This window comes from Diabrotica virgifera, chromosome 8, assembly GCF_917563875.1.
Source record: "Diabrotica virgifera virgifera chromosome 8, PGI_DIABVI_V3a".
In the NCBI taxonomy this organism is placed as follows: Eukaryota; Metazoa; Arthropoda; class Insecta; order Coleoptera; family Chrysomelidae; genus Diabrotica; species Diabrotica virgifera.
In genome coordinates, this window is record NC_065450.1 from 133453163 (window position 1) to 133480843 (window position 27681).

General features: G+C 33.4%; 2 protein-coding genes across 3 annotated transcripts in view; one reads left to right on the plus strand and one right to left on the minus strand.

Moving 5' to 3' along the window:
• The window catches only part of LOC126889480 (methyl farnesoate epoxidase-like), a 243605-nt gene extending 231237 nt beyond the window's left edge, over window positions 1-12368 (minus strand). For both annotated transcript variants that reach the window (XM_050657807.1, XM_050657806.1), the window contains exons 1-2: window positions 12313-12368; window positions 6683-6758 (exon numbers count right to left, since the gene is read on the minus strand). In XM_050657807.1, the coding sequence (XP_050513764.1) occupies window positions 6683-6710 (28 nt within the window). In that variant the 5' untranslated portion in view covers window positions 6711-6758; window positions 12313-12368. The remainder of the gene's footprint in view (window positions 1-6682; window positions 6759-12312) is intronic.
• Window positions 1-27681, plus strand: part of LOC126889483 (prostasin-like) — an 89067-nt gene that overhangs the window by 570 nt on the left and 60816 nt on the right. The gene's annotated exons all lie outside the window — the stretch shown is intronic.

The window sequence follows — 27681 nt, forward strand, 5'->3', positions numbered from 1 at the left end:
CTTAAGTTAATAGTTTTTGTTATATAAGCGATTGAAAATTTTGAAAATTGCGAAATCGGCCATTTTTAACCCTACATCGGACATTTATCTAAAAATTTCAATGTTGCCAAGGTACGTAGATATTCTCTAAACATTGATTGATGAAATCCTGAAGAGTTTTTTGCAATAAAATATCGAAACTCCTTTGTTTTTTTAATTTCAAATCAAGCGGGCGCGACATTGTAATATAAGTGAGGACGTTTGAGTTTGCATAAATTCATTATCTCGAGAATGGGCAAATTTCAAGAGAAATCCTCAGACAGGTCGATTTTTATTTTTGAATTAGGACTTTTTGGCATATATACAATACTAGTGACGTCATCCATCTGGGCGTGATGACGTAATCGATGATTTTTTTTAAATAAGAGTAGGGGTTGTGTGATAGCTCATTTGAAAGGTTATTTAATTCTCTATGCAGTAATATAAACACTAACATAATTATTTATACAGAGTGTACAAAAAAATTTTTTCTTTTATTTGTCAAATTTAATCAAAGTTAATTTAATAAAAAAAAATTTTTGTACACCCTGTATAAATAATTATGTTAATGTTTATATTAGTGAATAGAGAATTAAATACCCTTTCAAACGAGCTATCAGACAACCCCTACTCTCATTTAAAAAAATCATCGATTACGTCATCACGCTCAGATGGATGACGTCACTAGTATTATATATATGCGAAAAAGTCCTAATTTAAAAATAAAAATCGACCTGTCTGAGGATTTCTCTTGAAATTAGCCCATTCTCGAGATAATGAATTTATGCCACCTCAAACGTCCTCACTTATACTACAGTGTCGCGCCCGCTTGATTAACAATTAAAAAACAAAGGCGTTTCCGATATTGTATTGCAAAAAACTCTTTGGGATTTCATCAATCAATGTTTAAAAAATATCTACCTACCTTGGCAACTTTGAAATGTTTAGATAAATGTCCGATTTAGGGTTAAAAATGGCCGATTTCGCAATTTTCAAAATTTTCAATCGCTTATATAACAAAAACTATTAACTTAAGAGAAAAATTACTAAAGAGCTTTTCTGTTTAGAATGATTAAAAAAACGCAGCTTCAAAATACGGAGCTTACGCGATCTCACCACAGCCCGCACCGCGGCCGCCACAGGATGCATCGAAAAAATAAAAGTTGGAAATGTTATATGTAATAGAGTGAAAAAGTTGCTAGTGTTATTTTTTAGCATACTAGTATTTTTAAATTTTTTTCTAAGCGAATCTTCTGCCCCCCCCCCCAACGAACTTGAATTTTATTAAATATCTGATTTTTACGGAAATTTCAATTTATTATATTTGGAAAAAAATATGTGCTAACTCGATATAAGATCAATTAAAGAAAACATAAAATGTTGTCAATTTCAAATTTAAACGATATTTAAAGTTTTATTTGTTTTTTTCAGTCTCCCCAACCCCTTTGAAATTTCCCGCTTTGTGAGTCTGTGCGTGTAATTTTCGCTTATGTTTGGTGCGGTGCGTTACTTTGTTATTATTATTGTTTGTAAATTAAAGATTTTTAAAATAGATGAATCAGGACCAGGAAGTTTTCTGGTTGATTAAGGATAAAAAAACTCATCAAAAAAGAGCCAGAATTTTCTGGTATTGCCGAACAGGTTGCAATTAAATTGGAGGAAATATGGAGAAGGCTTTAATTCCAATAATTTAACATACAAGAATTATTCAGCTTTTAAAAGCCTATCATGACAAATATATGAAACTTATGAAATCATTTAAGAACATGCAAAACAGTAAATTTTACAAAAATAAAATTCAATGCTTTAAGAACAAAAGTAAAACTTGCAGCATGCAAATGTGACACTCTGATTAATTGTCTTTGTAGCAAATCTCAAAAAAGTGCCTCTGGATGACCGCGAATTTCTATTAAATCAAAGAGGTCCCAGAAAAATTGTGATAAGCTCGATTGATAGGGAAAACAAAAACAAATGTAATCAGAGAGAACAACGGTAAAAGAAGAAAGTTACCGACGCAAAGACAAAACTTTAGCTCAAGTAAAAAACAGTTCCAAGCTTTATGGTCAATCGATCGTGGAACAACACGTAACATTTGTGCATGAGCCAGGGTGCAAATATTTCGGATATGGGTATCCGCTGTCTGGTATATCAGAAAGTATCAAATCCAGCAGCGAAACAGTCGTAAGTACTGGCGTTAATGGTGATGTAATACGGCTGTTAGAAGAACATCTTAAAAAACCGCTTCAGTGGTTTGTATGTCTGCGACATTCAAATGATCTACCCCTTGGACATCAAAAGAAGTTTGCCAGTGACCAAATCAAAAAACGTTTGGGTCTTCAAGCTTTCTCCTATAAAAATTTTGATTCAAACGACTACTTTGAGTTAATTAACTAACAATAATATCACCTTACAGAACCACCTATTGTATATTCTCTAGATTTTAGAGTAACAATCTGCGAGATTTTATTAAGAATCCTAACTTAGACCCGTTTAACATTGAGATTGAGAAATATCACTGCCACAAACAATGTGTAGAATGATGTGTCAAACTTGTGACACAAGCTTCTCTAGCAGTTTGTGGAGCGTACTCGAGGGATGGATTTATAAAAACTCGAATTGATTCCAGAAAAACTATGCCTCACTTTAGTGCTAAATCGGAAGACATCTTCGAATAGAATGCTTTTACCATATTTTTTTGAAATATTTATATAGGTACCTAATTTTGTACTTTGCTTTATATTTATTTTAGTATTAAAATACTTGGGTGACGTCAGGGAGACGGATAAGTTAGGCTATTTTGTTATAAAAGAATGTTTTAGTATACTTTTCTTAAGTAAAATTTTTAATTGCCATGTGAAACCAGAAAATATTTTCCAATTTAAACCGAATTTATTTATTCAAGTTCTATAAGGTATTACACTTCCCTTACAAAAGAAATTTGCATATGTATTTTTTCTAATTTTTAGTTGTCGTGGGGGACAGAAAATGTTTTTTTATTTCAACGCAATTTTACTAAAATACTAAATAGTGTGTTAAGCAACTTTTGTGAGCTATTATATTTTGGTTTCGAAATAAAAATTTTTTCGTCTGTTAACATTTTTTCAAAATTTTTAATTGTCTTGGGGGGGGGGGAGGGCAGAAGATATTTTCCAATTTAAAAAAAATTTTACCAAAATACTTAACAGTTGATTGGGCAACTTTTGTGAGATATTACTTTTCCATCGCAAAAACAAATTTTTTTCGCCTTTTTCGATGCACCCTACGCCATATCCCTCGTTAACAAGCCTGCTTTGAAGTGACAAGTAAACGTGATCATCTGTTCCATATAAAAGCTTCTTCTAGGAGAGTATATATTCTTTACTTGTACCCTGCAAATGTACCCCTATATGGACTCTTAATACAGGAGAATTCGTTAAGAGGGATTCCAAAAAAATCTATCATTAGACAAACTCGAAATCGTCAGATTAAGATGAGGTAGGTTAAGTACATACATAAGTGTATATTTTAAAAATATGACGAATGAGCGGGGCCTAAGGAAATGGCGATGAGTCATAAAGTTTCACAAAAAAGAGAATATTTTGTGAAATGAACGTCAGATCGAAAAACTGAAAAATACGTGTTTAATATTTTTCAAAAATATATCGAATGGCATCAAACACGACAACCCACGGAGGTGGGGTGTTCGCAAAAAGTACTGCACGCACAGTTTCATACAATATTTTATCTACGATAAACAAATAAAAAAACTGTAACTCTTCGTCACTGGAATTCATTTCTATTATACAATTTTTAGAACTTTGACATTTAAAAATCCTAACTACTTTCAAATCACAAAACTGTCAAACATTTTGTTGTAAGTCATTGCTCATATTGTCATCACCATGACAACACGAAAGTTGGATATTTGATTCTATGAAAGTGTGCCAAAAAAGAACCCATTGAAAGTGTGCGAAAAAGTAAATCCCATTTAAAATACACTGTTACTGCACGCACACTTTAAACCTTTCACGAACTGCTGTCTATAATGACAGTTTTCACAAACTAAAAACTTATACATAACATGACATAGAGTAGATAATCTCATATTCTTAAATGTGTTTTAAATATTTTTATTAGTTATTATAGTAATTGAGGCGGTCTACGTGAGAAGGGCACATACGACAAAAGTGGTTTTTAAGAAAAACCACTTTGAAATTTTAACTTGTTGCTATAGATACTAATTTGTTGTTTAAAAATTGAGAATTGCTACCTATACATTAAAAATATTATTCTAGAAAGCCATCTTCTAAGTATGAAATCGATGAAAATGAAGCTTATGTTTAAAAATAAGGATATACAAAAAGCTGTTATAAGCCCTTTTTAGATAGAACAGGGTATTTTTGATTGAAATTAAGTTGCATGTGAAGAACAAGAAGCATTATAAAATTAAATACTTTTTTAATACATTACATACCTACATAATACAATTTTAATATATTATTAAACTATCCATTCAACATTTCATGTTGAATTAAGTTTATATCATCTTCATTTTTTAAGAATCTGAAGAGACTTGTAACATCCTTAACTTACTTCTTGTTCACTTTTGGTCTGGGACATTTAGTTGCATTGATGAAACTGTTGTACTCCTTTTTTCTAAAATCTATACAGTCCACAGTTTTTTGTATAACTTTGGGAACAGGAAACGCTACCGCTACGATCATACTTTATAACAACTAGGCCTGGATCCCGCGTACCAAAAAATAGTTGATTAATACCAAGCTGAAAATTTGATAATAGCTTAACGGTGTCTAATCGGTCAAACTTTGATGTATGGGAACACTGGAAGAGGGGATGTTTTAATTGTGGAACAGGTTAAAAATTTGAAACGTCAGACTACGAAAACGTTCCATGTATTTTGTAAGACAGAACTCAAAATTGATTTATTACCATTTCATTAAACTCTAATGCAAAAATCGGACTGGTGTTTATCACCAACTGGGCATTTTAATGAGTGGAACACGAAGAACATGTCAAATGACAGGAATCATGTTGGTTAGTAATAGCAGTCTGATTTTTACATGAGTGTTTAATGAAAGGGTAACAAATTAATTGGATGTTCTGTACGACAAAATACATGGGACGTTTTCGTAATCTGACGTTCAAAATTTTTAAACTGTTCCACAATTAAAACTTCCCTTCCACTGTTCCAGTGTTCCCGTACATCAAAATTTGTCCGACTAGACACCGTTAAGTTATTAACAAAGTTTCAGCTTGCTATTAATCAACTTTTTTTTTGGTACGCGGGTTCCAGGCCTAAACGTACTTTTGTAACAAATTTCATCTTGATAAGGCGCGTAGAATAATATATTGCTTGTACTATTTCAGCGACTTTAAAACAGTATTTGCGGTTACAACTGTAAAACCGGAAGTCCGAGGTAAAATTTTAATATCCCTTTTAATATCATCCTTGGGTTATAAGCTTCCATTTGACACCTCATTTGTCATTCTACCTGGTATAATGGCAGAGGAGTTGTGTTTTCGTACGGACGGACAGACGGACGTGGATAATTCAACGTTTTCATATTTGTTTCAAAATGGGCGAAAACAATAAAACTCGCAAGACAATAACAACATCGGAACGTTCATCATCAGCCTCAAAAGTCCACTGCTGAACATAGTCCTCCCCTCTTCTCCAACCCCATCTATCCTGCGCCGCTCTCATCCAGTTTATATTTAGCTTTCTTAAGTCGTCAGTCCATCTTTTAGGCGGTCGACCGACGCTTCTCTTGTCTTCTCTTGGCCTCCATTCTAATAACCTCTTTGTCCATCGCCAATCTGTCTATGTTTCCTGCCCATCTCCACTTCAACCTGGCTATCTTTTCGATAACGTCAGTCACCTTTGTTCTTTCCCTGATTTCTTCGTTTTCGATTTTGTCTCGCAGAGTTATTCCTAACATTGACCGCTCCATTCTTCTCTGCGTGACTCTCAATTTGGTAGCCGAGACTTTAGTTAAGGTAAGTGTTTCTGATCCGTACGTCAAGACTGGAAGGACGCACTGATCAAATACCTTTCTCTTTAGGCATGTGGGCAACTCACTTTTAAAAGTTTTTCTCAGTTTTCCAAATGCTGCTCACCCAAGACCGATTCTTCTCTTCAGTTCATGAGTCTGGTTGGATTGGATGACAAAGGGAATAATAACATCGGTACGTTAACTTCACTCAAATACAAAACACCTGCAGAAACCATATCTATAAACAATCACATAAGTGAAAAAACAGTCCTCACAGTAATATTCAAACAGTTCTACCAACCTCATTTTTAAATATAAATACATGAGAGTTACACCATTGTAAAGGGGAAACATGGCGGACCTCATTCTGACTAAAAAGGGCACATGAGCCCTATGTACCTGTCTCACGTCGACCGCCTCAATTATAAACAATTGAAAACATTCTTAATTTCTTTCTTACTTGAAAATAAAAAAAAAATTTGAATAGGAAACCATAACGCAATAAACATTTAGATACACCCATGAGATCGTATGACTTTTCTATTGACTTCCTCCAGATAAGCCAGTTAAAAAAAAGCGGTCAGTAATCTTTAGTTTTTAAATGCTTCATTTAATGGGACATAATAAAGGATAATAAAGGTTGAGTCAATTTGAATAACTAAATTACTTACTAGTTTCACCACTTGATGCTGAGCCCATCAGTTTTGACAATTATTATTAACAGTCCTAATTGAGCGGTACTCCTTTCTAGAAAAAGAAAAAATGATAAAATAATTTAAAATTACGTTTGAAGTAAAAAATTTGAATGAAATAAAAGACAGACGTACTCTCAATCATTTATTGTAACTTCCGACGACCGGTTTCGCTCTCTAAAGTATGCAGAGCATCTTCAGGTCAACGGTTACAAGTCACTAAATGATTCGGTTACAAGAAGCTACTTCCTCAGTATTCATTAACATCATATTCTTGCTTAAGTTATGCTAACGGGATATAGTGGAATAGATGGAGAATGTTGCAAAGGTAAACAAGTTTATGGAATTTGGAAATTCTTGAGGGTGAAGAGACAGTTGTTGAAAGACAACCAACAAATCTGTGCCTGTTTTTTGTTTGTGAAGTAGACTAAAGTGAATGTCATATATACAATTTTTTAAAATGTGATGATTTTAAAGATTTTTATATCCGGTCGTCAGCAGTTACAATAAATTATTGAGAGTACGTCTGTCTTTTATTTCATTCAAAATGAACTCTCACATGCAACCCATTCAACATTTAAAAACTTTGAATGTAAAATGGTATATAAATTTTTTATTAAAAAATAAAAAAATTTAAAAATTAAAAATACATCAAAAAGTTTTAGGTCCTATCAGACCATCATCAGTGAGAACATCTGAGTATTAGTATATGGAACTAGTCACAAAAATGAGTCAAAAGACCTTTAAATTACATGGTTAAAGCGTTGATTGATAAATATACAGAAAGCTACGGAACCAAACGGGAGTTTATATACGTCTCCATTGGTTTAACATCTAGATGGCGCCAAGAGTTTTCTGGTCTGAGAATGTATACGGATTCAGATACTTGAGTATACTTAGTACTCTGTACTACTACGTGTTAATACAGAGGTATCACTGGTCTGTATAAACAACAGATTATTTTTGTTTGAGAGACCTATGTCCAGCAGTGGATGGAAGAGGTTGGATGATGATGGTGATGAATAAACAATATGCCCCGGGGAAATACTTAAGGCAAAAAATGCCATATTCGGAACCCAGCCAGGTTGCAAATGGTTTTTTTGCGTATTACCTATATACCTAATACATTATAAATATAAAAATGCCCGTAACAGTTGGAAGGCGTATATAGGCCTGGATCCTGCGTACCGAAAATTTTTTATTAAAAGCAAGCTGAAAATTTGTTAATATCTACGGCATCTAGTCGGACAAACTTTGATGTACTGGAACACTGGAAAAGGGGAAGTTTTAATTGTGGAACAGGTTACAGGTTTGGAACGTCAGACTCCGAAAACTTCCCATGTGTTTTGTGGGGCAGAAATTCCAATTGTATTGTTACCCTTTCATTAAACTCTCATGCAATAATCAGACTGTTATTTATCACCAAATAACTCCTGTCATTTGACATGTTCTACGTGTCGGACTTATTAAAATGGATAACATATTTGTCGGACAAAAAATTTTTCATAAATTATATAAAGTTTGCTATTGAATAAACTTAAAAATAACCTGCTAGTTTTCATAATCATAAACTTGTCAGCATGACACGTTCTACAATTAAAATCACGTTCCAAAATTAAAGATTTGCCTGTTTCATTGTTCCCATATATCAAAGTTTGCCCGACTAGACATTGTTAAGCTATTAACCAATTTTCAGCTTGCTATTAATATAATTTTTTTTAGTACGCGGGATCCAGACCTAGTTGTTAAAAAATACCCAAGTAGCACAATAAAAACATTTTAGTTTTATTTAAGGTTTATAAAGGTTTTATTGTGGTAAATATGAAGATAAGGATTTTAAAGTTACCTTGTAGATATACTGCCAGAACTTTAAAACTGTTAGCATTTGTCACTAGTTTTAAAGTATCTAATAAGAGTATCAAATAAAACTAATTAATCTTAACAGATAATGTGTCTTATTGTTGTTTTAAAACGGTGTATTTTCAGTTCACTTTAAAACTAATCAGTTTTATGAAGAACTTCCAGACTATTTGGTTTTATTAGTTTCTATTTTGTGACCTTTTAGTTTTATTGCAGTTTTAAAGATTCTCCTAATATGACTAATAAAACCTATTATTAAAACTACTTGACATCAAGACTATTATGTCTGGAAATCATATGCCATAAAACTATTTTTTAAGTTTTCTTTAAAGCTGCTTTCTTAAAAGCCATTATTAGGCTATATTAAAACCAAACGTTCTTAACTGAATCAATTTGGTTATCGCAAAGACTAAACTATGCTTCTTGTTAAAAACAATAAAACTAAACTCCCCCCCTCTTCTTTCATGTCCAAAATGGTCGGCTATTTGTTTTAAAGCGAACAGTGGTGTAGTTTGTTGTAAAAAGTGGAAGTACAGTTAGTATGAAAAAAATAAGTCGCAAGTACTTAAAATATAAACGAACTGGTCATTACGGCTTATTTTTCAAAGAATACAACACGCAGTTTTTGAATTTTGGTCCGATCATTTGTAAGGCTAACATTTCGAAAATCAAAAATTTTCTATAACTTTTGCAGAAAAATTATTTATAGCCTAGACTATATTGATGAAAAAAAAAACATAACTAAATCCGAAATATTGCACCTCGACATTTTTGCCTTATCTACTACCTGTAGATATTTAGGTAGATAATGTGTATTTACATATAATATGTTTAAACTAAATAATTCGCTCTATATCACATTCTAAAAAATAGACCAAATCGTGGGCGTACTGGGAAAATCAACTAACTCCATTTTTTTTTATTTTGACATTTTAATACCATTAAATCCACAAACGTCGATATGTTAACAGAAAAACCGTATATCTCCAAATTCGTCATCCACCGTGTTTAAATTGGTACATTCAATGACAAAGAAAATCAACTAACTCCATCTTTTTCATGAATAAAATAATGTTTTCCAAATATTTTTATGTACATGTATGTGCACACCTCCTGTGGTTAACATTCTTCAAAATCATATCCAGGTATCAAAACTTGAACAGCCAGGGTACCCGATTTTTAAGAGGGAAGTCATGAGGTATAATAATGTTTAAATTCGTTTTTCTCAAAACTTACTTTTGTGAGTTTTTTGTGAGTGGATTTTCCCAGTACGCCCACGAAATAAAAAATGTATTTGTAAATTAAAATAAAAAAAGCCGATGTTAGAGGACAAACATGTAGTCGATCTGTACGATACCGAATAGTCGGTATCTACATAATAAGCCTACCACTCACGGTACTGCGGTGTCGTTCGACAAGATCGTCGGTTATATCAATTTCTGCAGTATTGCAGTCTGCCTGCGATCAAATTGTACGATTTATTTGAATGCACAATCACACACGATCAAAATTTTTGCCAATAATTAGTCGAATTCTAAAAAGTTTAACGACGCCGCAGTGCCGTGAGTAGCCGGCTTAAGAATTGGTTATTGTGAGACTAATTTGATATTTACATGGAAATAGTTATCTCCGGAAAGTTGTTTGTAACTAGAATTTTATTGTTTCAGCTGGGAAAGTCATGGGCAATATTGTAAAAATTTTAAAGCAAATGTCGATCTTCTATATCAATGGATAAACTTAAAACATACAATTAGCATCCCTTTGTAAAGACACTGAGGTCGACTTTTATAAGTAACAAGGCATTTACTCAACACACACACACTACACATTACACTATATTCTGATTGAGATTGGCTGAATTATTAATATCTATGCCATTATAATAGTATAATATTATGCAACGAGCATTTAATGATGGTCATTATGAACCGAGTATGAGGGATACGAAACGAGCCGTATGAGGCGAGTTTCGTATAGAGTACGAGCTTCAAAATGATAATTAAATGCCAGTTGTATACACTATTTTTTCTATGATCATTCACAACAAAAAATATATTCAAATTTGATGGATTCGACCGTTACTTGATGGAAGTTCATTTTATCTAACAATAAAACACTGAAAACGTTTGTTTTCTATACTTCCACAAAATTTATTATAACTAAGTGACTACAGCTGTTTCGGCGGAGTGACTATATCACTTGAGAAAGGCACTCCGCCGAAACAGCTGTAGTCACTTAGTTATAATAAATTTTGTGGAAGTATAGAAAACAAACGTTTTCAGTGTTTTATTGTTAGATATTCAAATTTATTAATTTTGTAACGCAAACAAATTAAGTAGTTTGTCAATTTGACAGTTTGTTTACATATTGAGAACTGTCAAAGCGTATGTATTTGACTCGCCATTGGTCACTGCGCGTGTACCACCTTTATCGCGAATGCCATATCGCGATTCTGATTCTATTGGTTAACAATCTATATCTTAATGAAATCTGTATCATAATGAAGTTCATTATGATACAGGTAGTGACATCATAATTGATATATTATAGTAAACAAGGCGAAAACGGCGGGTTTGTTGGAAAAACTATTCCCATGAGATTTTTTTGCATCATCACATTCGTGAAACATCCTAGAATTAGGTTCAAGAAATCGCCCACGCAAAAAGTGGTCCAAATTTTTTTGAACAATTTTTTTTGTTCAAATTGTAAAAACCAACATTTTTGGCCCAGATAATTTTTTTTTAGATTTTGTGGACCATTCTGGACAAAAAAAGATCTCTTATAGTTTTTCTATAAAGTTAATCGTTTTCGAGTTATAAGCAATTTAAAATTGAAAAAAACGAAAAATGGCGATTTTCAAGGCTTATAAATCGCTTAAAAATTATTATTATGAATGTCAGAAAGTGACTAAATCAAAGTTTAAAGCCCGTGCTATAAGATCCTGAACAAATTTTTGTCATTATTTTATTACTAAGCTATTATTTTTAAGTAATAATAATGAGCGGTAAGATCGTATTAACGCGGCTGTAAATGTGAGTGCGAGTAAGATGCATGATTGGACTGCCGGAATGGCATCTCTTTCGCACTCATAATTGACGGCCACCTAGTACGTGCATGGCGCTCATTATTATTACGTAAAAATAACAGCTTAGTAATAAAATAATGACAGAAATTTCTTTAGGATTTTGTAGGGGCTTTTAGCTTTGATTTAGTTACTTTCTGACTTTTATGATAATAACTTTTAACCGAGTTATTAAGCCTTAAAAATCGCCATTTTTTGTTTTTTTCAATTTTAAATTGCTTATAACTCGAAAACGATTAAATTTAGAGAAAAATTATAAGAGATATTTTTTGTCCAGAATGGTCCAAAAACCCTAAAATAATTCTTCCAGGTCGAAAATATTGATTTTTCAGATTTGAACAAATAAAAATTGTTCAAAAGATTTGGACCACTTTTCGCGTGGGCGACTTCTTGAACCTTATTCTGGGATGTCTCACGAATGTGATTATGCAAAAAAATCTCATGGGAATATTTTTTCCAATGAACCCGCCGTTTTCGCCTTGTCTATAGTATAAGAATAGAAAAAATATATACAAAAATAATATGAAATACCAACCTTTAATTTAATTATTAAGTTGTTTATCAACACAATTTATGCTAAAAGTTTACCCAAAGTACAATTATTTTATGTAGGTTGGTGCTATTAATAAATATTATGTGCTAAAATAACTAGAAATAACGTTCCTACCTCTCTTATGGACTTCACCGATCACATATTACTAAGCAAATGTTTGCATCTATTAGGTTCCACCAGTTTACTATCTTATCAATATTTTTTAACAGTATATTATCAAAAATATTAGTAAGTATATTATTTTAGATAATATTTTGTATGGCAATTAACCACAATTGATTTTAACGAGATTCACGTTTTACATTTGTTCCTTTCTTTTGTCTATGTTTTTTGTCCAAAAGTTTTTTCAGGTTTTTTATCTTTCGAATTTGGTCTTATTTTTTTGTCCATCTTTGTCAAATTATCATCATTGGTTATACAACCTATGGTGGGTCTTGGCCTGTTCCAGAATCAGATTCCATTCCTTTGTATCCTTCGCCTTGATTTATCAACTTCACACTCACACTCCTAACACTCGTTATCGTTCTAGATCTTGCGCGGCATGTAATAGTTGATGTGCTGATAAGCCAGTCCATTGACGAAGATTTCGGAGCCATGTATATTTCTTCCTATGAATTCCTCTTTGTCCGTCGATATTTCCGTTGAATATTACCTGCAGCATCCTGTATCTACTACCTTTCATTACATGCCCGAGATATTCAAGGTTTCTCTTTTTTATCAGCTTGATTAATTCACCTTCGCCTTGACCTGCTCTGTTTAAGGCATCTGTGTTTAAAATGCGTTTAACCCAAGATATTCTGAGCATTCTACGATATGAGCACATCTGGAAGGCTGCTAATTTGTTCAATATGTTAACCTTCATGATCCAGGTTTCACATAAATATAGTAATACAGCATACACCTAACATTTTAGGAACTTGTTTATTGGTTGTAAATTCAGCTGAGGACTGCTCAGAATAGATCTAAGACTCATAAATGCTCTTCTTTCAATTGCTAAAGGCACACTAGCATAGGCACATCTAAAATCCACAAACAAATGCACTTTTTTCCAAAGCTTGTCGTAGAAGGAATATTTGATGAAAAGTAGACTTTTCTTTGCGCAACCCACATTGGTATTTGCCTATTTTATGCTTTCACAATATCCAGACAGTCGATCGTAAAGAATGTAGGCCAATATTTTTAGGTCACTTTTAGCAGGGCAGTGCCTCTGTAGTTATCACAAACTGTTTGGTCTCCTTTCTTGTAAATAGGTCTTCTGGTAGTTTCACCTGCTTTCAAAACAGTTCTTCTAGCCTACTTATATTACAGATCAGATTTTTTGCGCCCTGTTTTAAAAGTTCATAAGGTATGCCATCTGATCCAGGAGCTTTGTTTTCTTTCAATTTTGGTATTGCTAACTTTGTCAAATGCTTTTTCAACATCAACGTAACAAATATGTGCGGGTGCAGTGATATGTAAATTAGGGCCATCCGAAATGGTTTTATTTTAACATTCCTTTTCTTCTCTTTATGTCGGGTCGTGTTTCTATCGCGTATGTTATTATTAACTGTTTTGTAAATTATGAATTTCATTCAGACAACCAGTGGTCTTATTTGTTTTATCCACTTGATAATCTATTAATATATCGATATACTGCATATATCGACAAATATCGATATATCGACAAATAAGATACGAGGTTAAGCGAGCAAAAGAGGACTGGATGGAACAAAGATGTCGTGAAATGGAAGAACTGCAAAGAAAACATGACGAGTTTAATATACATAAAAAGCTTAAAGAAATTACCTACACTCAGAGAGAAAGAACTCCTCACTTTATGAGAAACTCCAAAGGTAAAATAATTCTCGACTTGGATGAAAAAAAGGAAGAATTGACTAACTATATAAAAGAGCTCTTCCTGGATACGAGGCCACCACTTAACACCACAAAGTAGGTATACGAATACTGGTCCTAGTATTTTAAAAGCGGAAGTAGAGAAAGCCATCAAACAGAGCAGAAATGGGAAATCTCCAGGCCCTGACCAAATACCATCAGACTGGCTCAAACTTCTGGATGACTACAATGTCTTACAACTAACAAACTTTTATAACCATATATACGAAACTAGAATGATGCCACATATATGGTTAGAGTCTACATTTATTCCACTCGCAAAAAACCTAATATATCATCATGTAAAGACTTTAGACTAATTAGTCTCATGAGCCACTCTCTCAAGCTACTGCTTAAGATAATTTTTAATAGAATCAAGCAGAAATGTGAAGAGACAATGGGAAACAAACAATTCGATTTCAGAGAACGATTGGGAACAAGGAAAGCTTTGTTCTCAATGTTAACATTACTTCAATGATCATGGGAAGTACAGAAACCAATTTACCTCTGCTTTATAGATTTTGAGAAGGCGTTTGATAGAGTTCAACATGATAGGTTGTTTGAATATCTAGAAATGATTTGAATATATGATAAAAATCTGAGACTTTTACAACATATATATTGGAATCAAGAAGCTTCTATTCTGGTAGACAGGGTTGTGTGTTATCCCCAACTTTGTTTAACGTATACTCAGAAATAATTTTTAATGAAGCCTTGGAAGGACAATGTGGAGTTTGAATCGGGGGAGAAACTATTAACAATATCAGATATGCAGACGACACCGCGATCATGGCTGAAAATATCGAAGATCTTCAATTCCTTATAGATCGAGTCACTAGAGAATGCTCCAATAAGGGAGCGTTCAAGTATTACGTAACGCAATTTTTGAAGATTTTTGACCCCCCCTCCCCCAGGTAACGCACCGTAACGTTTTTATGTACCCCCCTCCCCCTACCTAAACGTTACGTAACACCCAAGTCACCATTTGAACCTAAATGGAAAACTAGGTTGCGAAAAGTACCGGAATTATTATTTTAATCGCATTTGAGGTAATAATAAAAACTTACAATCATCATCCAGCCTCAAAAGTCCACTGCTGAACATAGGCCTCCTCCCCTCATTTCCAACCACGTCTATCCTGCGCCGCTCTCATCCAGCTTTTATTTAGCTTTCTTACGTCGTCTGTCCATCTTGTAGGCGGTCAACCGGCGCTTCTCTTGTCTTCTCTTGGCCTCCATTCCAATAACCTATTTGTCCATCGCCTATGTGTCATTATCGCTATGTGTCCTGCCCATCTCCACTTCAAGTTAGCTATCCTTTTGATGACGTCAGTCACCTTTGTCTTCTCCTGATTTCTTCGTTTCTGATTTTGTCTCGCAGAGTTATTCCTAACATTGACTGCTCCATTCTTCTCTGCGTTACTCTTAGTTTGGTAGCCGAGGCTTTAGGTAAGGTAAGTGTTTCTGATCCGTACGTCAAAACTGGGAGGACGCACTGATCAAATACCTTTCTCTTTAGGCATATGAGCAACTCACTCTTAAAAGTTTTTCTCAGTTTTCCAAATGCTGCCCACCCAAGAACGATTCTTCTTTTTAGTTCATGTGTCTGGTTATCCCTGCCAATCGTAATTTCATGTCCCATGACATGAAATATGTCCAAAACTTAGAATAATAATCTTTTATTACTAATTTTACATTTACATTTACATTTTCCCTGCTTGGCCCCATCCTTACATACATTTTTGGCTTCATCCTTTATTGTTCTTCTCATGTATTCTTCTATTTGATCTTCTTTAATAAAAACTTAAAATAAAATAACATATTTATTATTTCAATATTTTATTTTGCTTAGTAAAAATTTTTGTATAACAAATAATAAACGATGTTGCCAGTAGTTTCGGAAAAATGGAGCTAGGACAAATAATCCCCGGACAAATAATCCCGGACAAAAAATCCCCACAAATTGTCCCCGGACAAAAAATCCCTGGACAAAAAATCCCCACAAAAAATCCCCACAAATAATCCCCACAAAGAATCCCCGGACAAATAATCCCCGGACATAAAATCCCCACAAAAAATCCCGGACAAAAAATCCCCACAAATTTTTTTGGACAAAATATCCCCACAAATAATCCCGGACAAAAAATCCCCAACAAATATTTTTGCTACCGAATAGTTCTCTAAAAGTTTTCCCGTGAATGTAATCGACGCAAATGTTTTTCAGCTTCAGTGCATGAGAGTTATAGCAATCGCCATGAAACCAGTTTTCTGCACGAAAATAATGATTAGCGATTAAAATTAAGCATACATTGTAATTTCGATTAACAAATGTCGAATTCCAATTGTGAGTTTTTTCAAAAATCGTGGAAGATATGTGGAATAAGCTAAGGCTTTGGGAATCATGTTGTACTTATTGTCTATTCGTGATGATAACTGCTGGTCCAGAAAACGATAATCTTGATTGTAATGCAAAAAATTCTGTTCCTTTTTGTAAGTTTAACGTCAAAAATATTTAGTCATCATCATCATCAATGGCTATAACGTTTCAACCTTTTTCTAGGCCGCCAGACTGCATCTTTCCACCTTTTTCTAGGCCGCCAGACTGCATCTTTCCATCTTTTTCTAGGCCGCCCTACAGACCTTCTCCCATCTTGCCTCTCCCCTATGCAGCCATGTCTGATTTGATTTGTGGGTAAATTTTTAAAGTTTTTTTATGGATGCACACAGATCCTCAATTACCTTTTCTAAAAACCTGATATCGAATATTAATGAACATAAATTTGTTTCCAAAACCAACAAAAAATCAAAATAATCGAAAAGCTTTGTATAACTTTCATGGCGATGCGATGCGTGGAACGGATTTTTCACATTAGTATAATCAAAATTATTGTTTTCAGTATAGTTATCAGTTATTATCATGAATAGACAATGTTTTAAACAGAGTTACTCAAAGCAGAGTGATCAAAAGATTTAAGCCAATTACAACATGATTCCCACAGCCTTGCGTATTTCCCATATCTTCCACCATTCACGGGAAAACTTTTAGAGCTATTAGACAGTAAACATTTCATGGGGATTTTCTGTCCGGGATTTTTTGTGGGGATATTTTGTCCAAAAAAACTTGTAGGGATTTTTTGTCCGGGATTTTTTGTGGAAATTTTTTGTCCGGGGATTATTTATCCGGGGATTATTTGTGGGGATTATTTGTGGGGATTTTTTGTGGGGATTTTTTGTCCGGGGATTTTTTGTCCGGGGATAATTTGTGGGGATTTTTTGTCCGGGATTATTTGTCCGGGGAATATTTGTCCGGACCCCGGAAAAATAGTGAAAAAAATGTGTAAAATTTTTGTTCTTCAACGCCCTATATCGTGAAAACGCATGCCGTTACAAAAATTTTATACTAAGCAAACCCCAATTATTTTTCAGTTTTTCACCTATCTTAGACATCGTGTTACCTTTTTTCTGAAACACTCTGTATATGTAAGAAGGCACTTATGGAATAAAATTATTTCTGTCCATGTTTTAATCAATTTTAAAAAACGCTGAGACCCGTAGATTTTAATATATAAAAATGTGTGCTTTTTAAACATAAATTTAAATGTGATTTATGCAAGACTACCGTAGTCCATAAGCTTTATTTTTTAACACCCTGTATATTTTTATATGTTTACAAGCTGCTTAACAATCTGAATTTATGGTCTTTATGAATAATACAGGGTGATCATTTAAAATTATAATGTATGGAAACCACTTATGGAATAAAATTGTTTTTGTCATGTATTATTTTAGAAAATTATAAAAACGCTAGGATACGTCAACTTTTAAATTCAACTATGGACTATTTAAACATAAATTTGAATATACAGGTTGATTCACTCAAGTCTAGCATAGTCCATTATCTTTAATTTTAATTAAACACCCTGTATATTTTTGTTTTTAGAAGCTGCTTAACAACCTCATCTCAAAAATGTGTATTATGTAGGGTCTATTATGAATAATGCAAGGTGAAATTTTGAAATTCACTTGAAATTTTTGAAATTTTGAAACCACACTTTAAATAAGGGTACTATTTTTTTAAATATCTATCAATTTTCTAAACTAAGCATCAATATAGTGGGTTTTGTATTTAATGCTTTTTATTTAAAGACATTTTTAAATAATTTGAAAATTTGCGTATTTAAAACATTAATGAATACCTACTGCAGAAAACGATTTCAGAAAACATACAAGATTTATGAACATGTAGTTCCCTTCTGCAACCTCTTAAATAACATCTGTATCTTTTAATCTTTTGTTGGGGAGACAGGTCCATCTAATTATTGGAAACAAATGTTACTGTGCTTCATCTGTGTTACAAATTTTAAGATTTTTTCACTTGAAAACGTACTATTATGTATTGTCCTCTTGTCGGAACATGAACGGAGCGTGAGAGTGCAACATAAAACAATTCAGGGGTCTATGTAAAACATAAATGAAATTCCGTAGTTTTTTTTCATTTAAGTTAAAAAAGAATCCACAAGGAAAAAGTTTTCCTGTAGTTGGCTGTATACCATGTAATACAAAAAATAGTAAATCCTTTATAAAAGGTATATATTTACCTTAAAATATATACCTTTTATAAAGGATTTACTAATTTTTTTAAAAAATAATGTTACGTAACGAGCTGTTCGAACCCCCCTCCCCCCATGTAACGCGCCGTAACGTTTTACAAGGCCCCCTCCCCCCCCCAAACTGCGTTACGTAATACTTGAACGCTCCCTAACGGACTTAACATAAATGCAACAAAGACAAAGTTACTTGTGGTTAGTAAACAAGACGTCGGCCCTATGCAACTAATTGTCAGTGATGAACCAATAACAAAAGTTAACCATTTTAAATACCTAGGATGTTGGATAAACGAGACACTAAATCCGGATGAAGAAATTAAAACTCCTATAGAAATTGCAAAAGGAGCATTTGTGAAACTTAGATCTATTCTGAGCAATTCTCAGCTGAACTTACAACTAAGAATCAAGTTCCTAAAATGTTGTGTGTATCCGGTATTACTATATGGATGTGAAACCTCGATCATTAAGGTTAACATGATGAACAAATTAGAAGCCTTTGAGATGTGGTCGTATCGTAGAATGCTCAGAATATCTTGGGTTCAACGCATTTCAAACAGAAGTCTTAAACAGAGTAGATCGAGGCGAAGGTGATTTAACCAAGATGATAAAAAAGAGAAAACTTGAATATCTGGGACATATAATGAGAGGTAGCAGATACAGGATGCTGCAGTTAATACTCAATGGAAAGATCGACGAAAAAAGTGGAATTGGTGGGAAGAAATATTCATGGCTCCGAAACCTTCGTCAATGGACTGGCTTATCAGCAGATTAATTGTTACATGCCGCACAAGATCGAGAACGATATCGGCAAATTGTTATGGAAGCTACTCACTCCTAAACATTTGGGCACGGTACTTAAAGAAGAAGATACTGCATATATCGATATATTCATGTTCATATTGATATATTCAACATTCCATGTATTACTTAAACCCACTGATTCAAAATTATTATCATCATATTGGGCTCTAAAGTAAAGGACAGAGATAGCTATACAGCGCATGTCATCATCATCATCATCATCATCATCATCATCATCATCATCATCATCATCATCATCATCATCATCATCATCATCATCACCATCATCATCATCATCAGTAGCTCGACGACCTTTTTGGATCCTGGCTTGTTCTAGGACTTTCCGCCATTCTGTTATGTTCCTTGCTTTGTTCTTCCAGTTGGTAATCTCAAGTGTTTTCAGATCTTGTTCCACTTGTTCCATGTATCTAAGTTTGGTTCTTCCCTTTGGCATTCTCTCTACTGGTGTCCGCTTCATAATATGTTTCGATGTTTCAGTCTCCAACACCCGTTCAACATGGCCCATCCAGCGCAGACGTCAGATCTTTATGGATGTTATGACGTCGAGTTCGTTGTATGCTGCGTATAGTTCAAAATTATATATTCTGCGCCACACGTCATTTTCTTTCACCCACTTATATATATGTGGCTAAGGATTTTTCGTTCAAACGTACATACCTAATAGTTCTTCATCGCTTTTCGACAGATCTATATGTCTCTGATCCATATATAACCAACGGTTTGTTTTATCAGGGTTTTGTATATTTTGCATTTGGTTTTTTTTCGTGAAGTTGTTAGATCTTAGATGTTTAATTAGTCCATTATATTTTTTATTATTCTTCTTCTTCTGGTTCCTACGTTTGGGATGTTGGAAATCATATTGGCAATCATAACCTTGCTCGCTGCGGCTCGAAACAGTTCCGCTTAAACCATGTTCTCAAATTACGCAGCCATGATATTCTCCTTTTACAGGATCCTCGCTTACCTTCGACTTTACCTTGCAATATGGACTGCAGCAGGGAGTAACGGTGCTGATTTCTCATAACGTGTCCCAGATACTGCAGTTTTATACGTTTGATGGTAAACACAATCTCCGATTCCTTCTTCATTCTTTTTAGAGCTTCATTGTTCGTGATCTTTGCTGTCCAGAGTATTCTCAGCATTCTTTTATAGAGCCACATCTCAAACGCTCCAAGTTTTTTAAAAGTGGCCTCTGTTTGTAAGCGTCCATGCCTCCGCTCCGTACAATAATATAGAGAAAACATAACATCTCAAATGTCTCATGTCTCATGTTTTATTAGCAATATGTATTCTTCTCTTTACTTCTTCGCTGACATTGTTATCTACGGTAACTAGTGAACCTAGATATGTAAAATTTTTCACTCTTTCGATGTTATAATCTTCTATTGTCAGATTCTGTAGGTTTCTTTGGCCTGTCGATTTGGTGGCCTTCATGTGTTTGGTTTTAATTTCATTAATATTTAGGCCACTGTTTTGTGCCACTCTTTCTATCACATTAAATGCTTCTATCATTTCTCTTTCGCTTCTAGCTATGATATCAACAAATGACAATATGCCAATATGGCAAATGCCAATATTTGTACACTTTTTGTTATTATTGTTTCTCTGGTGTTGACTTTTGACTCTCTAATTATTTTCTCAAATGTGGTGTTGAATAGAATACAGGATAGGGCATCTCCCTGTCGTAGGCCCGTTCTAACATGGATTGTATCTGTTACTGCGTTTTGAATTCGGACTTTGTTTTGTGCTTTAAATGTTTCTTTTACTATATCAATAAGTTGAGATATAAGTTAAATTCTTTCAGGGCGTGAATCAGAAATTTTCGATGGATACTATGATAGGCACTCTCAAAATCAATGAAGAGACGATGTGTGTCTATATTAAATTCACTAGCCTTATCCAAGATTTGCCTCAAGACGAAGATCTGATCTATTGTGGACTCCTGCCTGCAGAAACCACGTTGATATTATCCCCCAGCTATTTGTTCCGCATATGGTCTCAATCGCTCATACACAATTTTTGAGAGTATTTTATATGCCACAGACAGTAGCGTTATTGCCCGGTAGTTGTTACAGTGAACATGATTTCCCTTTTTATGTAGTGGAATAATTATTCCGGTATTCCAGTCTTGTGGCAGTTGTTTATTATTCCATATTTTCACTATTATTGCGTGTATCGCATTCAATAAGGAGTATCCGCCTTCCTTTATTAATTCTGCGCTAATGTTTTATAATCCAGGTGACCTATTGTTTTTCAGTCTGGTAACTGCTTCTTGCATTTTAGCTACTGAAGGTGGGGTGTCTCTCTGGTATCCGTTTGATCCAGTATAATTCTATCGTATAGTGGATCTCCGTTTTTTTTTTCAAACTAGTCTTTGAAGTATTCTGTCCATCTTTGCAGTATTTCACTATGTTGAGTTACTATATCTCCTGCCTTGTCTCTGCATATCATTGTTCTTGGTTTAAATTCTTTTCTGCTTTTGTTAAGTTTTTGGTAGAATTTTCTGGTTTGTGTTGGTTTATTTAATTCTTCCATTTCTTGAAGTTCTTTTTCGATGTGTTCTCTTTTCTTTCTGCCATGTAATTTCTTCTTTTCCCTCGTTAGCATTCTATATTCCGCCTCTACCTGTCGTGTTTTATGTCGTTGTTGTAGTCAATAATATGCATTATTTTTTCTCTCTGTTATGTTACGACATTCTTCATCGAACCACTACCCTTCAGTTGATTTGACCTTTTTGAAGTTATACTTCTTTACGATCGAGAGTGAAATTTTATAATTCCCGGGCGCATGCACAGACAGACAGTATGTAGTTCGTTGCTAATCTGTCAAATTATGTACAGTTGTATACAGTGCGTCATTAATACCTGGCGAGATAAAACACATACTTTTTATTTAGCATCATTCTCTTCCACGCATGAAACTCATGACAAACCAGCTGCCGTTTGTTATTAAGTAAAAACACATGTTATTTTTATGAACCATCTAGACTCAGTGCATTGAAAAAAGTTTTCATATTTTAAGCACAATTTGTTTGACGTTTCTGCTTTGTTTACTTTTATGGCTGTCAGTCAGTTGAATTTTTTGCGGTTTTTGTCGAATTTTTGCGTTTTGAAGTTTCTTTCTATTACACAAACAGTTGTTTTCACAACTAATTTTATATTGGGCTTTGAAATTTTAAGGTAAATAATTATATTGTTTTTTTCTCTGATTCTGGCTTTGGTTTAGAACTAGAACCTTTAGCCACGTAATTGTATAACTTATTACTAAGTCAGGGGAGTAATGTGTAGTGTGTGTGTTGAGTAAGTGTCTTGTTACTTTGCAAAGTCGACATCATTGTCTTTGCAAAGAGACGCTAATTGTTTCCGAACGTCTGCGGTCCCTCAAAAATTGCCAAAATAATTATATTTTGGCAATTAATATTTAAAACATACAAAGCTAACGTCATTCACACAGAAAAGAAATGATTGTGTTTAGATTTCCGTCAAAGTGAATAAAATAACAAAAATAAAATATGTTATTGAATTTTTTTTATAAATTGTTTATTTATTTATTAATCAATAATAATAAAAGAATTTATTAAGCTACTTCAAATGTAGCTGTAATTCTGCACAAAAATTTTGAAGCAAAACTTACATTTGACATTCTATATATTTGATAACGTCAAATTTTATAATAAACCCCGTAATCGGAACAGTAGCCACTTTCTGTCAGTTGTTTTTGCGTGAAATAGATTTCCGACTTATTTCGTATGCTTTAAGGGTCGATTTCTCATACCTGCGGTAATCTACGGTTCAGTTGAACCAGGTTCATCGGTGATCTACGGTTTTGTTGGGAATGCATTTCTCATTGCGCGTTCATGTCAGCGCTCGTTCTACAGCTTTCGAGAAATGCCAATAGATGGCAAAAGGTAAAAAACTGTCGCCATTTTGAACTACGTTTTTTATGCTATTTTTGAATAAAGTTAAATTTAAGTATTTATAGTCAAATAGTCATTTTAATAATTATAAATAAATATTATAAAAACAACAATAATGTTATCATTTATCGTTAGGCTTAATATAATAAAATGGGATATATTTATATATGACAGCGTTTCATGTTAATACAACGCATGCGTAGTCCATGAAATCATCTGAACTGAGTTCTGAAATCTTTGAACGGCCGAATTCCACCGTTCAAGTTTAAACTGCCATCGGTTGAACGTGCGAATTGAGAAAGACGATTTTGACCTTAAACTGACGTTTACTAGAAGTTCAGGTTAAACTGGAGTTGAACTCGATATGAGAAATTGGCCCTAAATGATGACGCACGGGTAAAGACTAGCGGACTCAACTGTACAGTCCGTCTAATTTACTTACCGTTGCACGTCATTATCTACGCCAGAGAGCTAAGTTGACATAGGTGCCAAAGTATAAAAAAATCCTGAATCCATTTTAAATCAAATAGATCACATAATTATTGTAAACGTGGATTATACAACAAAACAAATTAATATTATTGTAATATTAATAGTATTATAATGTAAATAAGTAAAAACTTAAGGAATGGAGAACAAGAATTAAGTTATAATCTTTTAAGATTTGCAGTGCAAGCGTTTTTGCACTGCATTGTTAATAATTAAAAAACGGCTCCGAACTCTTGGCATGAAGCCGGTAGGTTTCTTTGTATATGTCTACAATAACAACTAAAAAAGTTGTCAGATACCTCGATTATTCCAAGTCGTGATAAAATTAGGTGAAATTTATATTTTTATAGTAGAGGATCTTTTTATAGTAAAGTAAATAATAAACACAGTAAATACCGGGTGTCCACTTATATTTTCCCCCATTTTAACTGTCTATAACTTCTAAACGGCTCAAGATAGAAATATGCGGTTTTCGCTGAAATTTTTTATTTCAGTAAAAGTTTTGTCTGAATGGATTGAATTTTTTATATCGCTTTCAAATACGAAAAAAATGGCGGATTTAAAAAAAAACGGTGTTGACTTTTTTTAATGGAACACCCTGTATATTTTTTTGTAAATTGAAAGAAAGGTCATTCACCTATCCAGCGATATAAAGTTCTTCAAAATCAGTTGTCAAATCACTGAGTAATTAATTTTTAAAATGAGGGGTGCAACGTGGATATCACATAGCTAAATAACATAACTAAGCAAAATGATATTATGTTATGTGATTTCCACATTGCATCTCTCATTTTAAAAATTAATTGCTCAGTCATTTGGCAACCGATTTTAAAAAATTTTATATCGCTGGATAGGTAAATGACCGTTTTTCAAGATACAAAAAAATATACTGTGTGTTTTAATACAAAAAGTCAACAACGTTTTTTTTTTAAATCCGCCATTTTTTATTTAAAAGCGATATAAAATTGGTCATTTACCTAAAAACTTGAAAAAACGGTCATTTATCTATCCAGCGATGCAAAAATTTTTAAAATCGGTTGTCAAATGACTGAGCAATTAATTTTTAAAATGAGAGATGCAGTGTGGAAATCGCATAACTTGCTTAGTGATGTTATTAATATGTAGGTATGTGATATCCACGTTGCACCTCTCATTTTAAAAATTAATTACTCAGTGATTTGACAACCGATTTTGAAAAACTTTATATCGCTAGAGAGGCGAATGACCTTTCTTTTAATTTACAAAAGAATATACTGGGTGTTCCATTAAAAAAAAGTCAACAAAGATTTTTTCAAAAATCCGCCATTTTTTATTTCGTATTTGAAAGCGATATAAAAAATTCAATCGATTCAGACAAAACTTTTTTTAAAATAAAACATTTCAGCGAAAACCGCATCTTTTTATCTTGAGCCGTTTAGAAGTTATAGGCAGTTAAAATGGGGGAAAATATAAGTGGACACCCGGTATAATAAAACAGATACTTATAATAAAGAATATAAACAAATATGAACTGTCATCACCGCCACTGTCAAATAAATGTTACCAATTTATTCTAAAATGTCACCTTCGTTCGATTACAGTTACAGTATGGTCCGAACAAATGTGCTTCATTAAAATGCTTTATAATCCATTTATACAAATCAAATGAAACATATTATTGTGTATTTCTTTAGGTTGACATTAATAGAAATCTTCAAATATTATTTCTACGCGTATATAATAAAATATGTCTAGTGGTTGTAATTCCAGTGTACTCGGCAAAGTGATTCTAAAAAAGAACACACCTACCGCCTAAATATTTCGTGTTGGTATCATGCGACGTCACAGGCTATGACGCGGATGACGTGCAACGGTTAGTAAATTAGACGAAGTATATGTATCAGCGCAAATAAGTACAGTATGGCGTCGATTATCCCAACTAATTGGGGGACATGGGTGTTCGGAAAACCGATTTGTTCGGATAATCGAACTATATTGATATAGTCAAACATATCTAACCACATGTGAATGAAAGCCATACATATTAATATACCTACATAATATTTATTTATATCTTTAATGACAAATACCAATTAAACAAAAAAGTGTAGGCTTTGCAACAACATATTTTTAGATACAATATTGAAGAAAATTGAAGATATTTTAACCGTTAATTACTAACGCTTGCTCGGTATTCGAGTACGGGGCGCGGGATTCGGGAGTTCGGATAACCGGTCGTTTGGTTGATCGACGTTCGGATAATCGACGCTCTACTGTAATTAAAAGAATATATTAGTGTTTTTAGTAAATGTCTTATTTATTATAATTTTTGTGTCTTTGGATTTGTCTTCCTCGCGTGTAAGATAATAAAATATCTATTTTTATACTTCACTTTATCTATTTGTCACCGTGATGTGTAATTATATCCGAGACGTCAATAACACGGGGCTTGATAGCTTGGTTGGTAGAGCATTGGACCAGAGATCGAGAGATCCCGGGTTAAAATCCCCGACGATTCATATTCTTTTTTTTTTGTATTTTTTTAATAAAATTTTTTTGAAGGTAGGTGGTAGGTAAGAAAATTAGTTTAATATTTAAATAAAATTCAAATAAACTGTTAAGGATATTTATTTCGTTGAAATTATATAATAGAAGTATAACTTCTTACGTGCGTACAAAGTACACACACACATTCTTTTTTTTATAGACCCAGGGTCTCTTTGGCAGCGTCTTGTATGTTGTTTTTATTGCGCATGTCTATAATTAATTCAGATACACTTGTCGGTTTACGTCAACTTTGACTATGTTCAGATATTCGCGAACTCAACAACTGTTTTACTCATTGTACATAGATCAACCACATACATAATTTCGGCATTCACATCAAAAGCTCCTTCAAATGGAATTTGCTAGCATATTCTCAAGCAAGATTTATATTTTCATCCGTATCGTTTACAAGCCTTCTATGAAATCACCCTAAACGGCTATCCCCAAAGGCTAGATTTGTTTCTGAACACAATCTTAAAAATAATGAATGATGATTTATTAGGTAAAACCTTTTTTACTGACGAATGTTGGTTTCATCTTTCTGGATACACAAATTCTCAGAATATAAGGATGTGAAGTGCAGATAACCCGCACTTTTTTATTGAAACTGAATGATACCGTCAAGGAAGTTTAATTTCATTTATAAATCAATTGATGGATGATGAATTCATGGAAGGATATTTTCAGCAAGACAGGGCTAGAATTGATACAATTCTGCAAAATTTGAACTATATTATGGACTTTTTCGATAATAATTTTAAATACGCCTATTAGATTAGCTCCTCGATCCTGTGATTTGACTGCCTCCGATTTCTTTCTTTGGCAACATTTAAAACAATCTATTTTTAAACCTTCTGTAGCGGGTTTGGAAGATCTAAGACAAGGAATAGAGAATCATATTGGAGAATTAAATAATACTCCGTAGGTCCTAAACAATGTTATAGATTCAATGAGAAGAAAAGTTATGTTACGTAGAGATATTACTATTACTTATAGTTTTGTTAATTTTTTGTCCTTTTAAGTCCTGTGTTAAAGATTTTGGCTAATTAGTTATGTTTTACAATGTTTTCTCTCTTCAATCCTGACCCCCTGGAGGAAGTATCGTGGTTGACGTGAGTCGTGTATTGTCCGTCTCCAAAGATCTCTGTCTCTGGTCATTTCTTTTAACTCATGCCATGCATAGATCTTTTGCATATTCCTGTAATTTGATCGATCCATCTTGTTGGGGATCTTTCTCGTGATCTTTGGCCTT